The following is a 19,858-nucleotide window of genomic DNA, read 5'->3' as shown; positions in this document are numbered from 1 at the left end:
TTTTTCTATCTCTTTCTGTCTCTCTCTCCCTCCCTCATTCCCTCTTTCTTTCTTTTTTTGCCTTCCTTCCTTCCTTCCTTCCTTCCTTCCTTCCTTCCTCCCTCCCTCCCTCCCTCCCTCCCTCCCTCCCTTCCTTCCTTCCTTCCTTTCTTTTTGAGACAAAAATCTTGCAATATCACCCTGATAGGCCTAGAACAAGATACGCAGTTCAGTGTGGCCTCAAGCTTGCTCTGGCAGTCAGGCCCTATAGATGTGACAAAATCCGGAGAGGGGAAAGAGGTGGAGGAGAGCTCTGATACATAGTAACTTCTCCAATCAGTAAGGCTCCCACTCACCAACAGCAACAAAGTATAAGATGTATCAAAGTCCTCCAGTCCGAAGACCTGCTCAGCGGTAAAGGCACCTGCTGAGCAAGCCTGAGGAAGACCGAGCCACTTCCAAAGAGACCCCACTCTCAGAAGTTGTCCCTGACCACACACACACCCCCACCCCCTCCCACCCCACCCCCTTCCACCCCCCAACATGTCCCCACACTCCCCCATACCCTCACAAATTTTAAAAATTAAATCTTCTGGTGATCCTCTATTGGGGAATATTTAAACTGCCCCCATTTCCTTTACAGTTCTACATGGTTCTGACGAAAGCACCTTGGAAAATCTGTTTTTCTGCACTCAGTGCGTACGTTTTCATTCTCTTACAAAGTAGTATCAGTTGCTGTCTGCCATGTATGCATGCTATATGAATTCTTGTGGATGTCCCCAATTCCTTTGGCCAACAGTAGCAGCTGGCAATTTTTAAAAACTAAGTTCTGGCCGGGCGGTGGTGGCGCACGCCTTTAATCCCAGCACTCGGGAGGCAGAGGCAGGCGGATCTTTGTGAGTTCGAGGCCAGCCTGGGCTACCAAGTGAGTTCCAGGAAAGGCGCAAAGCTACACAGAGAAACCCTGTCTCGAAAAACCAAAAAAAAAAAAAAAAAAAAAAACTAAGTTCTGGCAAATAAGATAAATCTCATTATCTTTATTTGCATTTCCTGGGTTTTTAGTGAAGTTAAATATTATTATGCATGTTTATTCTTCATGTATTCATGGGAGGGCACTTGTCATGTGTGTGCCCCAGCCTGCACACGGAGGTCAGAGGACATTTTCAGGAGTTTCTTTTGTTCTCCAGGAGGCTTCCAGGAACTGATCTCAGCTCATCAGACTCTCTTCGGGTGTCTTCACCCTCCCAGCCATCTCTCTTGCCCTTTGGTTTGTTTTTGAGAGTAGCTCTGACTGACCTGAAATTCACCTTATAGACCTGGCTGGCCTTGAACTATCAGAGACGCTACCTTCTTAGCGTTAGAGGTATTTACCACCATGTGTAGCTCAATGTCATTTCTTCAATCAGTCAAGATAATTTGCATTTTCTATGAAATTATAAAGTTTAACTTGATTGTATGTAACCTTTTTTTGCTTTGTTTTGTTTTGTCTTGTTTTTCAAGACAAGGTTTTTCTGTGTAGCCCTGGCTGTCCTGGAATTCACTTTGTAGACCAGGTTGGCCTTGAACTCATAGAGATCCACCTGTCTTTTATACCAAGTGCTAGGACTAAAGGTATGTGCCACCACTGCCTGGCTACAACCAATCTTTAATGTGGTCATATTCTTCATTTCTGTAACACTGCTCTTATTTGTAAATTGGTTTGTTTGAACCCATTTTCCTTAAAAATAAAAAAGAATGGCTGAGGAAGAACTTCAAGTCATCCTGGCCATCTCTAGAGTGCCGGGACTGTAGTCATGTGCCACCACCCCTGGTTTATGCCATGCTTGGGATCAAGTCCGGGACTTTGTGCATTCTGGACAAGTACTCTACCAACCTAGCTATATTCCCAACACTCACAATGACTTTTGGTTTAGACATCTGAACCTTGTTTTTGTGGTTGTTTTGTGTTTATTTGGGCTAGAGAGGACGTGCTTGGGTGTAGGGGTCAGAGGACACCCCACAGGGGTTGGCTCTCCACACTGTGGGTTCTGGGGATTGAACTCAGGTCATCCTCAGGCTTGGGGGCAGTGCTTTTACCCCTGAGCCGCTTCAGCAGCCCGGCTCTTTTTTTTTTTTATAAAAAAGAAAACAGCTTCTGCTTTATCTTTATTAATTTTCCTGCTCTATGTGATTAGGTCTATTTGATTCTCCTTTTCTGTCACCCCAAGTTAAGTGCTTAACTTAGTTCTAATCTTCTTTTCTAACAAGTGTGTTTGAAGAGATTATTCCTCTGTCACTTTATTGGAATTTCATAAATTTTAGTATGTAGCGAGCATACCTTCATGAATCGAATGCAATCTGATGTTTTAGTTCTAATTTCTGCCTAAGCTCTAAATCATGTGTCATTTCAGTTTTGATTTCCTCTTTAACATAAGAAGTCTTTCAAAATGTGCCGTATACTGGGTGTGGTCCCACGTACCTTTAATCTCAGCATTCAGGAAGCAGAGACAGACAGATGGGTTCAAAGCTGGCCTGGTCTACATAGGCATCCCTGTGTCAAAAAAAAAAAAAAGTGCTTTATAATTACAAATGAGTAGGACTTTTCTTTTCACTATTGTTAATTTCTGGTATTGATATTCCATGGACACTTTGGGTCTTAAGGTTTGGGGAAAATTATTGAAATTTTGTGGCCATGGGTAGTTGAAAAGATTATCTTTTGAAAATACTATAAGAATACACTTATTCTGCTGGGCAGTGGTGGCCCACGCCTTTAATCCCAGCACTTGGGAGGCAGAGCCAGGCGGATCTCTGTGAGTTCAAGGCCAGCCTGGGCTACCAAGTGAGTTCCAGGAAAGGCGCAAAGCTACACAGAGAAACCCTGTCTCGAACAACCAAAAAAAAAAAAAAAAAAAAAACAAAACAAAACAAAAGAATACACTTATTCATTAAATCAATTAAATATTATTAATTATGTAGCAAACTTTTACTTTTTATCTAGTATGTCAAGCCTCCTGCTCCACCCTTCACTTATTTATTTCCAATTGCTTCTCTCCGGCTTAGCATTCTTTGTAACCTGCTCTGGCCTTGAACTTGACTCTTCCTGCCTCAGCCTCCCAAGTACTGAGGCAGAGAGAGCATCTCCATGTTGCTGGCTCTTCTCTTTCTATTCTCAACTGGAATCCCTGGCTAGCTGAGATTGAATTTCTTGGAGTCAGTCTGTAGGTCATGTGACATTGTTCATGTAGACTCGCTGAGAACTCTCTCACCCAGGCTGCCCCCTGAGGCTGCACTCCTGTAAAGGTGGGGTGCTGAGCCCTTTACCTCAGGCTCTGCTTCTTCAGGAACTTAGACTACGGTCTAAGCCCAGCACCATTGACTTGCGGGGGCAGGGCTTGAAGGCTCTTCCAGGATGGGTCTTCCTCCCAGTTTTCCCAGGCTCTCTCAGGGTGATGAGATAGCCCAGGGAACCTCAGCAATGGCTTGTGCCTGCCCCCCACCTCAAGGCCTTAGCCCTATCCTTCAAAGGAAGCTCCAGGATTGAGTTACTCACTCCCCCACTCCCCATTGACCTAAACAGATCAGTGGTCACTCGGGGCTCTCATAGGAGCCGGATAAATGCCAGTGTCTAGTTGTCTTTTTTGGTTTATTTTGGGTTTTTTTTTTTTGTCTGTTTTGTTTTGTCCTTTTATTTTTGAGACAGACTCTCAAGTAGTCTAGGCTAGCCTCAAATTCATTTGTAGCCAAGGCTGTCTCCCAAGTGCTGGGATTACAGGCGTGACTGTAATTTCTAGTTGGTGGTTTTGTCTTTTACCTAGGGCCCAGCAGAAACGCATGGATGGAGACTCAGGCTGCCTTCTCTGGGGAAGGGGATGACTTGTGCCTGAGCCAAGGACCAACACTCAGCGTGACAGGAAAGGTAGTTAGGAAAAACCAGCCCTTCTGGAGCTTTGGTAACCTCAAAGCCGGAAGGCAAAGCTTTTGTCCAATACCCTGCTGTAGAACTGACTCTTTTTCTGCCGGTCCAAGGGGAAGAACTGGTCTCCAAGCAGGGCCAGTCGCTTCCCTAAATATAATAAACATGACTGCCCCCCCCCGGGGGGGGGGAGCAGGGGCAGAGAGAGATTCAAAGGGGAGAGGGGCTGGTGACTTGAGTCCCCTCCCCATAACTCACGGTGACAGAAGAAAACTAGCCCCCAAAACTGTTCCCTGGTGACCACACAAGTGCCAGGACATGTGAACAGGTGTGGGCACACACAGCGGTCATAAATAAAACAGTAAAAATGGAAGATGTAAGAAATATTTCATTTTTTTGATAAGCCAAATAATTGAAGATTATTCTTTTTGTTTGTTTGCTTTGTTTTGTTTCTCGAGAAGGGGTTTCTTTGCGTTGCCCTGGCTCTCCTGGATCTCACTCTGTAGACCAGGCTGGCCTCACACTCAGAGATCTGCCTGCCTCTGCCGGGATGTAAAGGCATGTGCCACCACCACCCACAGAATTGAAGATTAGTCTAGTGAGTGATAAAAGTAAGTTTAACAGCCACTGACAGGGCAATTTCAGGTGCCAAGAGCTGTCTTGGCCTCCAGGGGTTCAGAGCTAAATGTGTTCCAAACAGAAGTCTAACAATATCGTTTCCTTCTGTCTTAGTTAGGATTCTATTGCTATGAGGAAACACCATGACCAAGCAAACTTGAGGAGGAGAGGATTTATTTGACTTATATTTCCATATCACTATTCACCATTGAAGGAAGTCAGGACAGGAACCCATCAGGGCAGGAACCTAGAGGCAGGAGCTGACGTAGAGGCCATGGAAGGGCTGGTTACTTACTGGCTTGTTCCTCATGGCTTGCTCAGCCTGCTTTCTTTGCTTTGCTTCCTTTCTTTTTCCCTCTCTCTCTCTCTTCCTTCCTTCCTTCCTTCCTTCCTTCCTTCCTTTCCTTCCTTCTTTCTTTTTTTTCTTTTTGAGACAGGTTCTCTCTACATAGTTCTGACTGTCCTAGAACTTACTATGTAGACCAGGCTGGCCTCAAACTCACAGAGATCCTCCTGCCTCTGCCTCCAGAGTGCTGGGATTAAAGGCATGCCCCCTCCCCAGCTCAGCCTGCTTAAATGACTCTAACCTGTGTCAAATTGACATAAAATTAGCTAGCGCACCTATTAAACAACAAACAAATACCTGCCAGGAGTTTTCTATTGTTTAGAAGCTAAGTTTTCAATATCCTAATATAAGGCCCTCAATAATCCGGCTTCGAGCACTGCCAGAGTCCTCTCTAGATTCTTACATCTGAACCCTGCACCCCCAGCCACTCTGGACCACTTACATTATCCAAATATTGTGTTCTTTTCATTGGATTAGGCCATGACACAGCAAAGCCACTAATTAGTCAATATTGATTGACAGCAAGGCTCTGGAAAGTTCATGTGCAAAGGTCAAGAAAAGCAAAAGATACGGTCCAAAAAAAAAAAAGGTTTGTTTGAGAGCCAGCACAGCCAGCTAAACTTAAAGAACAGTCTAAGCGGCTGAGGTCTGAAACAGAGAAGCAGCTTGAAGATGGAATAGTGGGTCACTCCTGCGACTGCAGACAGTGTCAATACTTGTTTGAAGTTTAAAAGCAATTTCACTTATCCTGTTCCCTGAGCTGACTCAAATGGAACTTGAGTCTCTGCCAGATCTAAGAAGCAAAGAAGGTAGAGGGGAGGAGAAGAGAGGCAGGAGAAGGAAAGAGGTAGGAAAGGAGGCAATGTTATGGCTTAGATTGCTTTCCCAGCTACCTCCCATTTACCTCTCATGCAGCTCCAAAGGCAGCGATGTCTTCCCTCTGTCCCAGGAGGGCTGAGGCTCCGGGCAGCCACGCCCGGCTAATCCCTGGAAGAACAAAGGCTCCAACACAAACCCTTTTGCTTCAAGTTCGTATTCTTCTATGCTTCACAGTAAGGAACTGGGAGCCACGTGAGGACATCCTGTATTGATACAAGAACAGGTGCCCACTCCTGAAAGTCCAGAGAGTTAAACTCAAGTCATCACCAGGGAGCAGCAGGAAAGGTGGCAGAAAAGTCAGAGAGAAAACGGCCTGAGTAAATATCATTAGATCAAAAACATTAAAAAAAAAAAAAAATCCACAGTGTGTGCCTGTGTGTGTGTCACACATGCAGTGGCCAACGGACAGTTTGAAGGAGTCAGTTTTCTCCTTTCACCCTGTGGGTCTCAGCCACTGAGCTCGGGTCACCAGGCTTGGCAGCATATATGTGTACCAGCTGAGGCACCTCACCAGCCTAGAATGTCTTTTCTTTGTCTTTATTTAAAAACTACAGTTCTCGTCTTGGTGAGGCAGTGAACGTTTTTAATCATACCACCCAGGATGTACAGGCAGGAAGATCTTTGTAATCTCAAGGTCAGCCTGGTCTACATAGTGAAGTTTAGATCAGCCAAGGCATCATAGTGAGACCTTGTCTCAAAACACCACACCAAACAAACATACAATCAAACTCATTACCTGACAATCTTAGAGCCGGTCAGAATGTTATAAACAGACCAGAAACAGAGCTTTGAGGCACCCAAATCACGGGTTTGAAATGTTTGGGCAAATTTTAGAATGTTTATGATTGGGGTCATGTTCAGTCATATATTTTAGTTTGCAGTATGCAGCGTCTTCACCAAATTAAAAAGCACCGAACTCCCTAACAGAAACTCAGAGAAGGGCCATAGATAAAAAACAGACGGCTCAGTGGGCCAAGAACTCACTGCGGGAATGCCTGACCATTGACCTCGGTCCCTAGAACTCAGGAAAGAAGAAGTCTGATTCCACAAAGGTGCCCTTTGACCCTCACATGTCCACAGGGACATTCATGCGCGCACGCACACACACACACACACACACACACACACACAAATAATAATGATAATACATAGGAATAAATACCTGAAACATTGAAAACATGCCTACCCTGCATCATCAAAGAAGCATAAAGTAAAGCAACAAAAATATAATCACAGTAGCCAAGAATCTGGGAAAAAAATGTTTAGTGGGAAATACAGGCTAGGAAGGTATTGGGAATGCAGTGGGCCTCCACTGGGAGTGCAATGATGTAGTGTTTCTGGAGGGTGGTTGCCCTTTTGTACTAAGAGCCTTGGAAATGCCCTCTGTGTAGGGGCTGTAGCTCAATAGCAGAGTGCTTTTCTAACATACACTAAGCTCGGAGTGCAGCCGTTAGTCACGGGGCGGGGAGAAGAAAGCGTTCTCCTTTTTGACCAGGTAAGTTTACTGTATGATTTCCCCAAGGAAATAATCAGAGGTGTAGTTAAAGATTTCTACATAAAAATGTTTAGTATAGAATGTCAACAAATGTCCAACAGTAGTTAGAAGAACTCTTGAAAATCCACCGACGGTGATGTAGTATGCAGTCAGGAAAAAAGATCGGAGTCAGGGGAAATGGGACGGATGCAAAGTTGAGTGAACCACGGGGGTACTCAGCCGCAGCAATAACTCGGTGGGTAAGCGCGCTGTGTGAGGCCGAGGACCCGAGTTCAGTGGATCCCAGCACCCACGTAAAAACTCAGGAGTGGCTGTTTGCACCCCGTAACCACAGCCCCGTGGGAGACGGAGACCGGAGGACCGCTGGAACTTCCTGGCTGTCAACCAGGTTCAGCGAGAGACAGTCTCAAAAGGGTAAGGCAGAGGTGTTATTGAGTGATGTCCTCCTCTGGCCTCCGCATCTGTGCTTGTATGCGGGTTCTATCCTGTCTCTCCTCTGCTCCTCCCCCCTCTCCCTCTCCCCCCTCTCCCTCTCCCCGTCCCTCTCCCAACACAAAGGAATGGAGCAAGATCATGGTTATCACTGCAGGATGAAAGATGATTTTCTTCTCATTTCTTCTCGGTTTTTATTTGTTTGTTTGTCTGTTTTTTTTTTTTTTTTTTCCCCCCCAAGATGTGGTTTCTCTGTGTACTACCCTGGCTGTCCTAGAACTCTCTCTGTGGACCAGGCTGGCCTCAAACTCAGAGAGATCCACCTACCTCTGCCTCTTGAGTGCTGGGACTAAAGGCATGCGCCATTACCACCCGGCTTCTTCTCACTTTTTTAATTTGTAGTTTTTGACAGTCTTCCCTCCCCTTTTTGATAATTTATTTAATTTTATTTTATGTGCATTGATGAGAGGGTATCAGATCTCTGGAGTTACAGACAGTAGTGAGCTGCCATGTGGTTGCTGGGAATTGAACCCGGGTCCTCTGAGAATCTTACTTGTATAATTCAGGCTGTCCTTGAACTTATTATGTGACCCAAACTGAACTTGAATCTGTGATTCTGCAGCCTCAGCTTCCAATCATGCATCACTATCTCTAGTTATTTTTTTTTTCTTCATCCCCCCATATACCTATGTGTGTGATCCAAATTTCCTACAACAAAGATTTCTAGGTTTGAGGCCCGAATTTTTTTTTTTCAAATTTATTTTTCAGGGCAGGAGGCAGTGCACATGCTCATGCTGTGACTTCGGTGGAGGTCAAAGGACAACTTTGTGGAATTGGTCCTTTCTTTCACCTCTGTGTGAATTCCAGGGATCCAACTCAGGTCACCCGGCTTGCATGGCAAGTGCCTTTACCCATTGCACAGTCTCACCCACCCAGACGTGTTATACTTGTCTTCTAAGAACTGAGTTCAGGGTCCCTTAAGAAACATTAGTTACTATTGAGGATAGTTTTGTTTGTTTTTGTTGTTGTTGTTGCTGTTTGTTCATTTTGTTTGTTTGTTTGTTTTTGGCCTGGGACAGTTCCACTGTTAAGTTACAGAACACTGAAAATACTTTAAAAAGTAAGCCAGACCTAGACAGTTGCTAGCATTGGTCCTGTTTCTGTGGCTTACTTACATCTTCTTTTTCATGTTAATAAGAAAAGCTGGTGAGGTTTGCCACCAGATCCATGTGCAAAGGCAGGAAGACGGGAACGGTGCTGTAGTGGTTCATTTATTAATTTCTTTATTATTTATTAGTGCTAGGGATTCAACCCAGGTCCTTGTATGTGTCAGGGAAGCACTGGAGTGTATGCCCCTCCCCCCGCCCCCCGCCCCTCCGCCACCCCCACTCTTAGGTTTTAAGACATGGTCTTATTATGCAGTCTAGGCTAGTCTTGAATTCTCTTTCTCCCCACTGAGATCACAGCCAAACACCGTCATGCCTGGCTACTGTTCCCTGGAGAGGTGAGAGTTTGCTCCTCTCCTAGGGAATCTAGATGGTTCCTTCCATCTACACAGTGTGGTGGGAGTGGTTTTTTTTTTGACTTCTGGAAGCTGGGTCATAAGAGGCCACGTGCCTTCCACAAGGCTCTCTCTAAGTGTTCACTCTTCAGAGACTCCCTCTTGGAATGTTTCTTCATAGAAGCAGCAGCCATGCCACGAGAAGCCCAGGCCCTGCGGGAAGTGTAGAGGCCGCACAGGAACAGGGCCAGCTGAGCCTAGTGTTAGACTCATCTCAGCCCAGGGGTCAGCATGGGAGTGTCCAGTCTCGTGCTGTTCAACTCAGTAATCGCTGGCCACACGTGTATTTAAAGTTCAAGTTAATTGAAATTAAAAACAAAAAAACAAACCAAAAAAAAAAAAAATTAAAATCCAGTTTTTTTTAGCCACCCTGGCCACAGTTCACGGGCTTCGGGAGCCCATGTGGCTAGCACATTTGACAGCACAAATGAGTCCTCTTTCCATCTTTGGAGAAAGTTCCACCGTGCAGATCTGTTCCAGATGATTCTCCATGAGCATCTGAGTCTTCCCAGCAGAGAGGTTCTAATCATTGTAGAGCAGAGACAAGCCGCGCATGCCCACGTGCCTTCTGAATTCCTGACTGGCAAGGTCCATAGGCACAACACAATGGGTGCTTTCTACCATGACAGATGGGATTTTGGGATAGCTTGTTATGTGGTAATGGTGACTGGAACAAACCCCTTTGAAAAGAAATACTTCCCCGAATCTATCCCGGCTGACTTTTGCATGACATTGGTAAAACAGTGTCCCAGTGCTGTTCCTACTGCAGTGACGCCGGGGAGGTGGGGGGGCGGGGCGGGGCGGGGGAGGGGTCGTGGGAATCCACTGAGCTTGCACCAGTGTCTGCCACAATTGGTTGTGTATAATTTTAGTAAGCCAGGCTACATAATAACATATGCAACCCATGCTTTAAAATGTATTTAAAGTACTCTGATAACATTCACTCTTGGAGAACTTTAAATAAACGTTCTTTGTACTCAGAATGTCTTCAACACAGTACTGCTCCTGGAATCTGCGCTATAATCTCTTGCCAAAATCAAAATCCTCATCTTGGGCTAATGGAAAGTCACTTCAAGAATTGGTTTGGGCTTTTGCTCATCAGGATAATAAGGAGGGGGCAGGTTAGATGGAGGCATTCTCCTCTTGGTCTAAGTTACCTCCATGGAATTCCTTGTATAAAAGATACAATTAGGTTTGGTCCGAGTTACCTGGTTATCTCATAGTTACACTAGATTACTCAAGTTATACCTGAGTGCCAGTCTGTTCTGGAGAATGCAGGGCCCTCTTTTACAAACTGGGGCAGAAGAAAACCACACTGAAGTTTCCTCAGACACTACAGCATTGCCATCCTTTGAGAAATAATTAGGAAAGAACTGCTTTCATTGGTAATAACTTAAAGATTACTTTGTAGTTTGAGTTTGTTAAGATAGGTTCTCAATATGTACTTCAAGCTGACCTCCATGCCTCACCTCCCTCAGAATTGGAATTATAGGTATCTGCCACTTTGCATATATATTTGTTTTTTGTTTGTTTGTTTGTTTGTTTGTTTGTTTGTTTTGAGGTAAAGCTTCATGAGGCCCAGGCTGGCTTCTAACTTACTATGTACCTTAGGATTACCTCGAACTCCTGATTCTCCTGCCCATACTTCCCAAGTACTAGCATTATAGGCACTAGTCACCATACCTGGCTCCTACATATAATCTTTGTCTGTGGCAGGATCTTACTGTATATCCAAGACAGACTTAGAACTCAAAATTCTTCTGCCTCAGTTTCTGCTAGGATTAGAGTTGTGCACCAACACATCCAATATACAGATTTCTTATTAATTTAAAAACATATATCTATGGTTTGTGTTACAGAACTATTTAGGAAGAAACAAGTAACAATAATAACAACATATTTGTATGTTGCTTTATTTTCTAGTAAAGTTAAAAGGTCAATTCTCAAGTACTCTGGCCCTTACTGAATATTCTGGGTAGTGACTGTTCTCTGGTTATCTTGTTTCTGTTTACAGGGAAGCAGAATAAGAGTTAGAAAATTTAGGATGGTTTTCTCTTAGAAATAGGGATGGTGTGTGTGTGTGTGTGTGTACACGTACAGTTCAGGACACTTGAAATCACTGTACTTTGGGTTGATCTTGGATATTTACCAAACAAGCATTATCTTTATTATAAGACACCCCTCCATGATTTCTTAAAGATGTGAGGATGTGAAAGGGAGGGCTGTGGTTTCTAGTGAGCATATTTCTTTCCTTTCTTGACTTTGGGATACTAGGAATTAATTGACTCTCGTAGGTCTTTGCATATGTTAGTTAGGCAAAGGAAAAGCAGACTTATGCCAGTCACATAAGTATGCAATTATTTTTCTTTTATTTATTGATAGGGTCTTATTATATAGCTCAGGCTGGCTTAAAACTTGCTATCCTTGCTGGGTGGGGGTGGTACACACCTTTAATCCCAGCACTGGGGAGGCAGAGGCAGGCGGATCTCTGTGAGTTCAGGCCAGCCTGGTCTACAGAGCGAGTTCCAGAACAGGCACCAAAGCTACACAGAGAACCCCTGTTTCGAAATCCACCCCCCCCACTTGCTATCCTCCTGACTCAGCCTCTCAGGAGTGGCTCACACCACTGAGCTACAGCCCCAGCTCTTTTTTACTTCTTGAGGCATGGTCTTACTATGTTGCCCAAGCTGACCTTGAACTCACTTTGTAACCCAGACAAGCCTTGAACTTCGATCCTCCTGCCTCATCCTCCTGATTACCTGTCATTACAGGCCTGAGTCATCAGGTCCTGAGAAGACTCTCTTGATTGCAACACTGGAACCTCAGATCAATTTTTTTTTTAATCTCTATAAATCTATATAGGTTTAAGTGATGATTTAGCAGTCTACATTGCTGTAGAATTCTAAAGTAAATGTTAAATAGCAATTAGCTGGGAGGGATCCTTTAAAGTGCAATACTTGAATAAAATGTATTTTAAACTCAGTGTGGTAGTATAGTACTGTGGTTGGCCTTTTGGGTTGAGACCCTCTCATACCTCCCAGCCCTCACTCTCAAGAGTTCTGGAATTAACCCATAACAATTTTGTCTGTTTTTATTTTTATTCATCTATTTATTTTTGAGACATGCAGCTCATGCAGGCCTGGAACTTGCCTCGTAGCTGGCTTTGAACTTGTGATCCTTCAGTCTCAACCTGAATGCTGGGATTTATATGTGTGTCACCATGTCCACCTAACTCGTGCATTTCTAAACTGCTGTTCCTAATATTTAACCAGTCTGTAGCAGATAAATGCTTTAGGACCAATTCAATTGTACATTGAAAAAAATTCAGGAAAGAGAGAGAGAGAGAGAGAGAGAGAGAGAGAGAGAGAGAGAGAGAGAGAAAATGTTCCTTTCCTCTAGAGAATTCTTGAAAAGTATAGATAAGCTTAACAAAATTATGATTCATCTATTTTTAGTTAGACATTTCAATCTCAGCCAAGCCTAATATGCTCCCTAATTATAGTGATATATTTTCCAAATTAAAAATTAAGACACATGGCCCAGCACATGTGTCTGTAATTCTGAGCGTTTGGTACAGTAACACTATTTGCCTAATGGTAATAAATTATGCTTCTAGGGCACATGAAAAATAAAGTGTTTCTCTTGGTAAGCCATTCCCAAAATATTTTACCTAGATTCTTGCAATTTCTGTGCCCAGCTAACTATAGAATTTAAAACGCCTCATTTCTGTGACAAATTGTTTACTTCAGAAAAGCAAAAACACACAACCAAGGAAAACAATAGACAAATAACTTATATTAAAAATATTTTTGCTGCAGGACGCTTTAATTTTAAATACTTGCCATGCTTTCAAAACCTAATCCCACCGTTTGCAACTAGAAAGCCCAAATACTAAGTATAAAACAGAATTGAAAACGTTTCTGAGTAAAACTGCTGTGTTCTTAAAACGCTGCCCAAGTTTTAGGAACCTGTGCAATAAACAAGAAATGGGTCACCTGACCGGTCCCCACCCCACCCCTTGGCCCATTCCATAATCCCTCCCCTTCTCACACGCTTTGAGACTTTAGAAATATATTTTCTCAAAGCTGTTCCTTCTAAAAGAGGAGGTGGAAACCCACGCAAGCAGGACCTAGTGCAAAAAAAAGGCTACATCCAGACTTTTGCATCTATTACCAAAAAAAAAAAAAAGTCTCCTGGAAAGCCGCATAGACACGGGTTTGTGCCCTAGGTGGTACAGATGGTCTACCCAGGCGGTGAGTTGGTTTAACCTCTAGACAGAGGCTTGGAACTGCCCGTCCTGCAGTGTTAGGGCCAGGCAGCAGCACCGGGGTCGGTTTTTTCCAGGAAGCGTGCCCCGGGTGCCCGACAGGGAAGGGGAAGGCCAGGCCTGGGGCGTTTCATTCACTGCTTCGCTTTCTCCCCCTCCCCTACCTGGCTCCCCCTCGACTTTCTCTCGCCCGTACCCAGTCCTCGTTTGACGTCCGTCTCCTGGATACCAGGCAGCCAATCGTCTGACCGCTAACGTCCAGGGCGACCAATCAGGCATCGTTGCTACCTGTGAGTAATATTTTTAGCCGAGAGGAACGCCCCGTTCCACTCCCGAGGTAACTCGGATTTCTGGGCTGCAGGTTGTGGAAACGGCGCCTGTCCGCGCCCCATGGAGTCCCCTGCGTCCCCGACTCCCTAGACACCCGCACACAGTTCAGAAAACTCTCGCAAGGCGCCTCAGCAAGGCACCGAGTTTATTTTGTGCGCCTGGGTGAAAGCCCTCAAAATGCACGCGTGGGCGCACACGCAGTCACGTCGGCTGTTTGGCACCGTGTCGCTAGCTGGGACGTTTGATATGAGACGATGTTTCTTACGGTCTCAAGCCACCCCCATGTCCGAGCCGCTGCTAGGTGACCCGGGGAGGTCTGGCGGGGGAGTGGGAGGGGGGGCGACTGAGGCAGTTAAACTGTCACCTGGGCGGGAGGTGCAGCGAGGTGGCCTTCCTTCCCCGCCCCCAGGTTCTGCAGTTGTCACTCTCGGGGTGGCAGTTGGCCTAGGCCCTGCGGGGATTAATAACTCAATGAATCGGGCGCACGAGTCCGGGTCACCCGGGGGTGGGCTGGAGACCCACACGACAGTCGCCTAAGACTTGGGCTCCCCTCGGCCACAGTCACACTCGGAAGCAGCCTTTCCCGTGTTCTCTGCCCTCCCTCCCCGAACCTCGGCCGGGCCTCGCGGCCGGCCCCCGCCGCGCCGCCACCTGCCCCGCTCCCCTCCCCCTCCGGCCCCGCCGCCCCACCCCCTAGAGCCCTCCTCCAATCCCGTTCCAAGGTCTCCCTTAGCCCCGCCCCCGGCCTCTCGGACTTGTCGGCTCATTGGTCGTCGGGCGGCTTAGGGGGCGTGGCCCGCCCCCCCGGCGGCCGTCGGGACGTGGGCAGGCGGGACTTGGCCAATGGCGTCGGGGGGCAGGGCAGGGGCGGAGCCGGCGCGGCCCCGGGGTGAGGGGTGGGGAGGGCGGGACTGTGACGCGAGCGGCGCGCACCCCCGCGGAGGCTGGGGGGGCGGGGAGGAGGCTATAAAACGAGAGGCGGGGCGCGCGCCGCGGCAGAAGGAGCGAAGCTCTGGCCCGGCGCGCAGAGGGCGCTGTACGGGGACGCAGGGCCGGGCCGCCGGGCTGTGTGGAGAAGCGAGCGCGCTCGTCTGAGCCTGTCGTCCCCCCTCCACCCCAGAGCCAGAGCAGCGAGCTCCCGGGCCCGCCCGAAGCGTCCGTCGCGCGTCCGGCGGTGGCGACGTCTTGCACCCGGCCGCCTCGCCGCTCCCGACCCACCCGCGCCCCCGCCCGCCGCCCCTTCTCCCCCGCCCAGCCGCGGCTCGGCGGCGGCCGCAGCCCCGGAGCAGCCTGTAAGTACCGCGGGGCGGCGGCTAGGGGCCGAGGGAGGGGCTGCAGCGCTCGGCGAGCCCGGGTGCGGAGGGCCGGCCGCGGGACCCGAGGGAACGGAGTGGCTCCGGGGGCCTGGCCCCGAGGCTCGGCGGCCGGAGGGCGGCCGGGAGGAGGGAACACCGGGGGTGGGGAGCGGCGCCCGGGCAGCGGGGGAGGGGGCGCCGGAGTACTGGGATCGGGCCGGGACCGGTGCTCTGGGATGCTGGCCGGGTCCCAGGAGCCTCGAGCGGGGAGCGGAGGGGGGGGGAAGGCAGGGTCAGGTTACGGCGGGGGAGGGGATGGCAGGGCGGCCCGCGCCGCGACCTGCCGGTGTCGGGGGCCGCGTCCTCGGGGCGGCCGGAGAGCCTGCTCTCCATTTCCCGGGGCCGAGCTCCTCCTCCCCGAGCAAGGCTAGTAGTCTTCCACCTCCTCCACCTCCTCTGACTGTTTCTGCTGCCGTAGCGCTCGGGCTCCCGGCGCTGTGAGCAGAAATCTAATGAGACCCAACTGGCTGTTTATGTAATTCTTCACAGTCCTGTCTTAAGGCGTTGCTTTAAAAACTACCTTCCACCCAGCCTGCCTGGGCTCGGCTGCACCTTTGAGCAATCCCGCTGAATCTGCTCTCTCTGCCGGCACTCGGCTTTCGGCTTGGAAAGTGTAGTAGTTTGGGGGCAACACGAAAGATTCTTTGCCCTTTGTCACCAAGAATATGGAAAATGGAACAGACGGATTAACACCAGCTTGATTGTTTTAAATGCCCTTTTTGATCACCCTCGGTGTACAAATAGCTCTCCCTTGGAAATGCCTCTGTTTGCCCTTGATCTTTTCTTATCCCCACCCAGTGCTGATCTAGCAAACGTTTAAAGGTCGACCTTATCGTACAAGCCTCTCTAGGGGCTGTTCGTTTTATCCGGAGAGGGAAGGAGGTGTTTTCTGTTTGTTTGTTTTTGTTTTTTTAATTAGAATAAAACGGAGAAACTCTGCCCTTTAAACAGAGTAATCAATAAGAGTTTTAAGCTGCTTGTTTTTCTTATCCTTGCAGCTGAAAGGAATTTCAGAATTTCAGGATGAGAGGGGGGTGGGGGTGGGGGACAATACACAATAAAAAGAAAAAGGCTCTGAGAAGAGCAGTTATGTGAGTGTCCTTGGCATAGTTAAAACTATAGGAGATTATTTGGTTTCTATCATTTACCAAGGTGGCAGTCCATTTAATACCTTTAATTTTAGCATCATGTACTTTAAAAATTAAAAATAATTTTTGTAACTTATAACATTCCCAGATATTTAACATAGAACAAATTTAAATGTGATGTTACCAAAATGAACTAAGATACACGAGTCACTTCTAAAATAGTGAATAGCGAGAAAACTAATGACCAACTTCTAAAAGTGGAGTGTGGATGTGGGTGGGTAGTGCAGTACTCGGCTCCTCGTAAACACTGGGACAGCTGAGAGAAAGGAAGGATACATAATCTGGAGGTGCCTTCAATTCTGCTGGGAAACAGTATTCAGTAGCTTAAAATGCTGTTTTACCTGTAAATCCGTTTTGAATTTAGTGATTTTATTTTATTTTTTATTGTCTGTCCCTTTACTTTGCTTTGATATTTTCCAGGCTTTCTAGCCCAGCAGACATTTTCAAAAGTGAAATTGCTTTGGGTAAAAAGCTTCGGAGCTAATACATTGATCTTATTTGGACGTGTTTGCTTTTGTTTTGTTTTCTTAAAGGAACAAGACCACGAAAGGTTGAAGGATAATCTACTAATACCAGCGCTTTGAATGAGAATTTGTTTCTCTGCCACAAACTGATTTTTTAAAAGTTTATTTTTCTGGTGGAGGAGTTGAAACAAACCTAACTTTTGTGGCAACGCAGCTATGCAGCTTGAAATCCAAGTAGCACTAAATTTTATCATTTCATACTTGTACAACAAGCTTCCCAGGAGACGCGTCAACATTTTTGGGGAAGAGCTTGAAAGACTTCTTAAAAAGAAATATGAAGGGCACTGGTATCCTGAAAAGCCATACAAAGGATCAGGGTTTAGATGTATACATGTAGGGGAGAAAGTGGACCCAGTGATTGAACAAGCGTCCAAAGAGAGTGGTTTGGACATTGATGATGTTCGTGGCAATCTGCCACAGGATCTTAGCGTTTGGATCGACCCTTTTGAGGTTTCCTACCAAATTGGTGAAAAGGGACCAGTGAAGGTGCTCTATGTGGATGACAATAATGAAAATGGATGTGAGCTGGATAAGGAGATCAAAAACAGCTTTAACCCAGAGGCCCAGGTTTTCATGCCCATAAGTGACCCGGCCTCCTCAGTGTCCAGCTCTCCATCGCCTCCCTTTGGTCACTCTGCTGCTGTCAGCCCTACCTTCATGCCCCGGTCCACTCAGCCTTTAACCTTTACCACGGCCACGTTTGCTGCCACCAAGTTCGGCTCCACCAAAATGAAGAACAGTGGGCGTAGCAGCAAGGTAGCGCGTACTTCTCCCATCAACCTCGGCCTGAATGTGAACGACCTCCTGAAGCAGAAAGCCATCTCTTCCTCAATGCACTCTCTGTATGGGCTGGGCCTGGGCAGCCAGCCTCAGCAGCAGCAGCAGCAGCAGCCATCCCAGCCGCCGCCTCCACCACCACCTCCACAGCAGCAGCAGCAAACCTCTGCTCTGTCTCCCAATGCCAAGGAATTCATTTTTCCTAATATGCAGGGTCAAGGTAGTAGTACCAATGGAATGTTCCCAGGTGACAGCCCCCTTAACCTCAGTCCTCTCCAGTACAGTAATGCCTTTGATGTGTTTGCGGCCTACGGAGGCCTCAACGAGAAGTCTTTCGTAGATGGCTTGAATTTTAGCTTAAATAACATGCAGTATTCTAACCAGCAATTCCAGCCTGTTATGGCTAACTAAAAAAACAAAAACAAAAGAGAAAACATGTATCGTACAAGTTAAAATGCATCGGCCCAAGGGGGGAATTTTTTTTTTTTTTTGCCTCCTTGAGATTTTTTTTTTTAAAGCTTATAGTAAGGATACATTCAAGCTTGGTTACAAAATAAAACATGCATCATTTTTCATTTGCCAACCAAGCACAAAGTTATTTTATACTGACTGTATATTTTAAAGTATACTCTCAGATATTGCCTCTTACAGTATTTAAGATATAGCAAGGACATGGCTGATTTTTTTTTATATAAAAAATTGGCACTAATAAGTGGGTTTATTGGTCTTTTCTAATTGTATAATTTAATTTAGTACAAAGTTTGTAAAATATCAGAGGATATATATATTGTTTCTACGACACGGTATTGCATTTCTATCTTTTTACTACAGTGATCTGTGATAGCAGCTTCATGTTGTATTTTTTTTACTGAAATTGTAAAATATCCATCTTAAAGACATCAACTATTCTGAAATTGTGTACAGGATATTCCTTTAGTGGTGGAATTAAAATGTACGAATATTTGCTTTTTCAAAAAAATGTATTTTCTGTTAAAGGTTTAAAGATTTTTGCTATATATTATGGAAGAAAATGTAATCGTAAATATTAATTTTGTACCTATATTGTGCAATACTTGAAAAAAAAAACGGTATAAAAGTATTTTGAGTCAGTGTCTTACATGTTAAGAGGGACTGAAATAGTTTATATTAAGTTTGTATTAAAATTCTTTAAAATTAAAAATGCCTATTGTGTTGTCTTTGTTTTAAACCTTTGCTAGAAGTCTGTGGCTGGAGTTAGGTAATACATGCTCATGAACAAGGAATATCTGACTCTAATCATAGGAATAGTGGAAGGCTGGGGCTCTGCTGGCTGGTCAAGGGTTTGCCAGAGCTGGGGTGTAGCTTGGTAGATTGTTTGCCTAGCATGCAAAAGCCATGGGTTTGATCCCCAGCACCCTATAAATGTAAGTGATACATGCGTGCCTCTAGTCCCAGCATTCAGGGAAAAGGCGAGAGGACCAGAAGTTCAAGGTCATCCTTGGATACATAGTTTAAGGCTACCTCGGGCTACATGAGACCCTTTCTTTAAAATAAAATCCTACTCACATTAGGGTGCACTAGCCAATGCTTGGGGGCCCCTCTTCGTTTTATAACAACCTTCCTCAGGTTGGTTCATCCAGTGTTAGGAACATTAAGGCTGGTCAGTCCTACTTTATAGCAATTGCTATTTAAAATGTTACTGATGTAGAGAGAGAGGTGATGGGATGAAGTCATACAATCTGACAGCATTTATTTGAAATGTATATAAAGAGGGAGCTCAAAAAACGCTAGAAAAAGCAGCTGACCTACCCTCAAAAGATTTACTTACTAATCCTTTATGTTCAGCCATTGCTTGTGGCTAGAGAGAATTTAGGATTAAAACCATCCACAGTTGGAAAATTGCTAAATATTAATGTTCCTTTTCCCAGTAAAATCTTCACATACTGTTATTTATTTTTGCAGATTGCATCCAATCTAGTTAGGGGGCTTTATAGAGTAGTTATTTATAATGCTTGAAGCTGTAAAATTTTGTTGAATTTTTTTCTTATATTTTTCATTTTTTTGGCTGATGAATTAAAACACTTTCAAAATGGCAGATTGTGGTGGCAAATGCCTTTAATCCCAGCACTTGAGGTGGACTCAGAACTCTGCGTTCCAGGAAAGGCTGGTCCTCAACAAGTTCCAGGCCAGCTGGAGCTACGTAGACCCTGTCTTTTAAAACAAAACCTTCGGGACTGGTCATTTCATTGTTTAAATGTTTGCTGATACATGTTGGT

The 19,858-nt window shown here is 45.9% G+C and overlaps 1 protein-coding gene across 1 annotated transcript; it reads left to right on the top strand.

Moving 5' to 3' along the window:
- The first annotated feature begins 14,791 nt into the window (after nt 1-14,791).
- Nucleotides 14,792-18,783, top strand: Tob1 (transducer of ERBB2, 1). Its single transcript, XM_028868924.2, has 2 exons — nt 14,792-15,091; nt 16,836-18,783. The coding sequence occupies exon 2, from the start codon at nt 16,983-16,985 to the stop codon at nt 18,012-18,014; it is 1,032 nt and encodes a 343-aa protein (XP_028724757.1). The 5' UTR covers nt 14,792-15,091; nt 16,836-16,982; the 3' UTR covers nt 18,015-18,783.
- The last annotated feature ends 1,075 nt before the right edge of the window (nt 18,784-19,858 follow it).

Source organism: Peromyscus leucopus, chromosome 8b (genome assembly GCF_004664715.2).
Source record: "Peromyscus leucopus breed LL Stock chromosome 8b, UCI_PerLeu_2.1, whole genome shotgun sequence".
In the NCBI taxonomy this organism is placed as follows: domain Eukaryota; kingdom Metazoa; phylum Chordata; class Mammalia; order Rodentia; family Cricetidae; genus Peromyscus; species Peromyscus leucopus.
Note: the sequence above shows the minus strand (reverse complement) of the source record. Positions and strands in the feature narration are given on the sequence as shown.

Excerpts from the sequence above, each read along its gene's own strand:
- Tob1 (XM_028868924.2), top strand. The coding sequence starts at position 16,983 with ATGCAGCTTGAAATCCAAGTAGCACTAAATTTTATCATTTCATACTTG.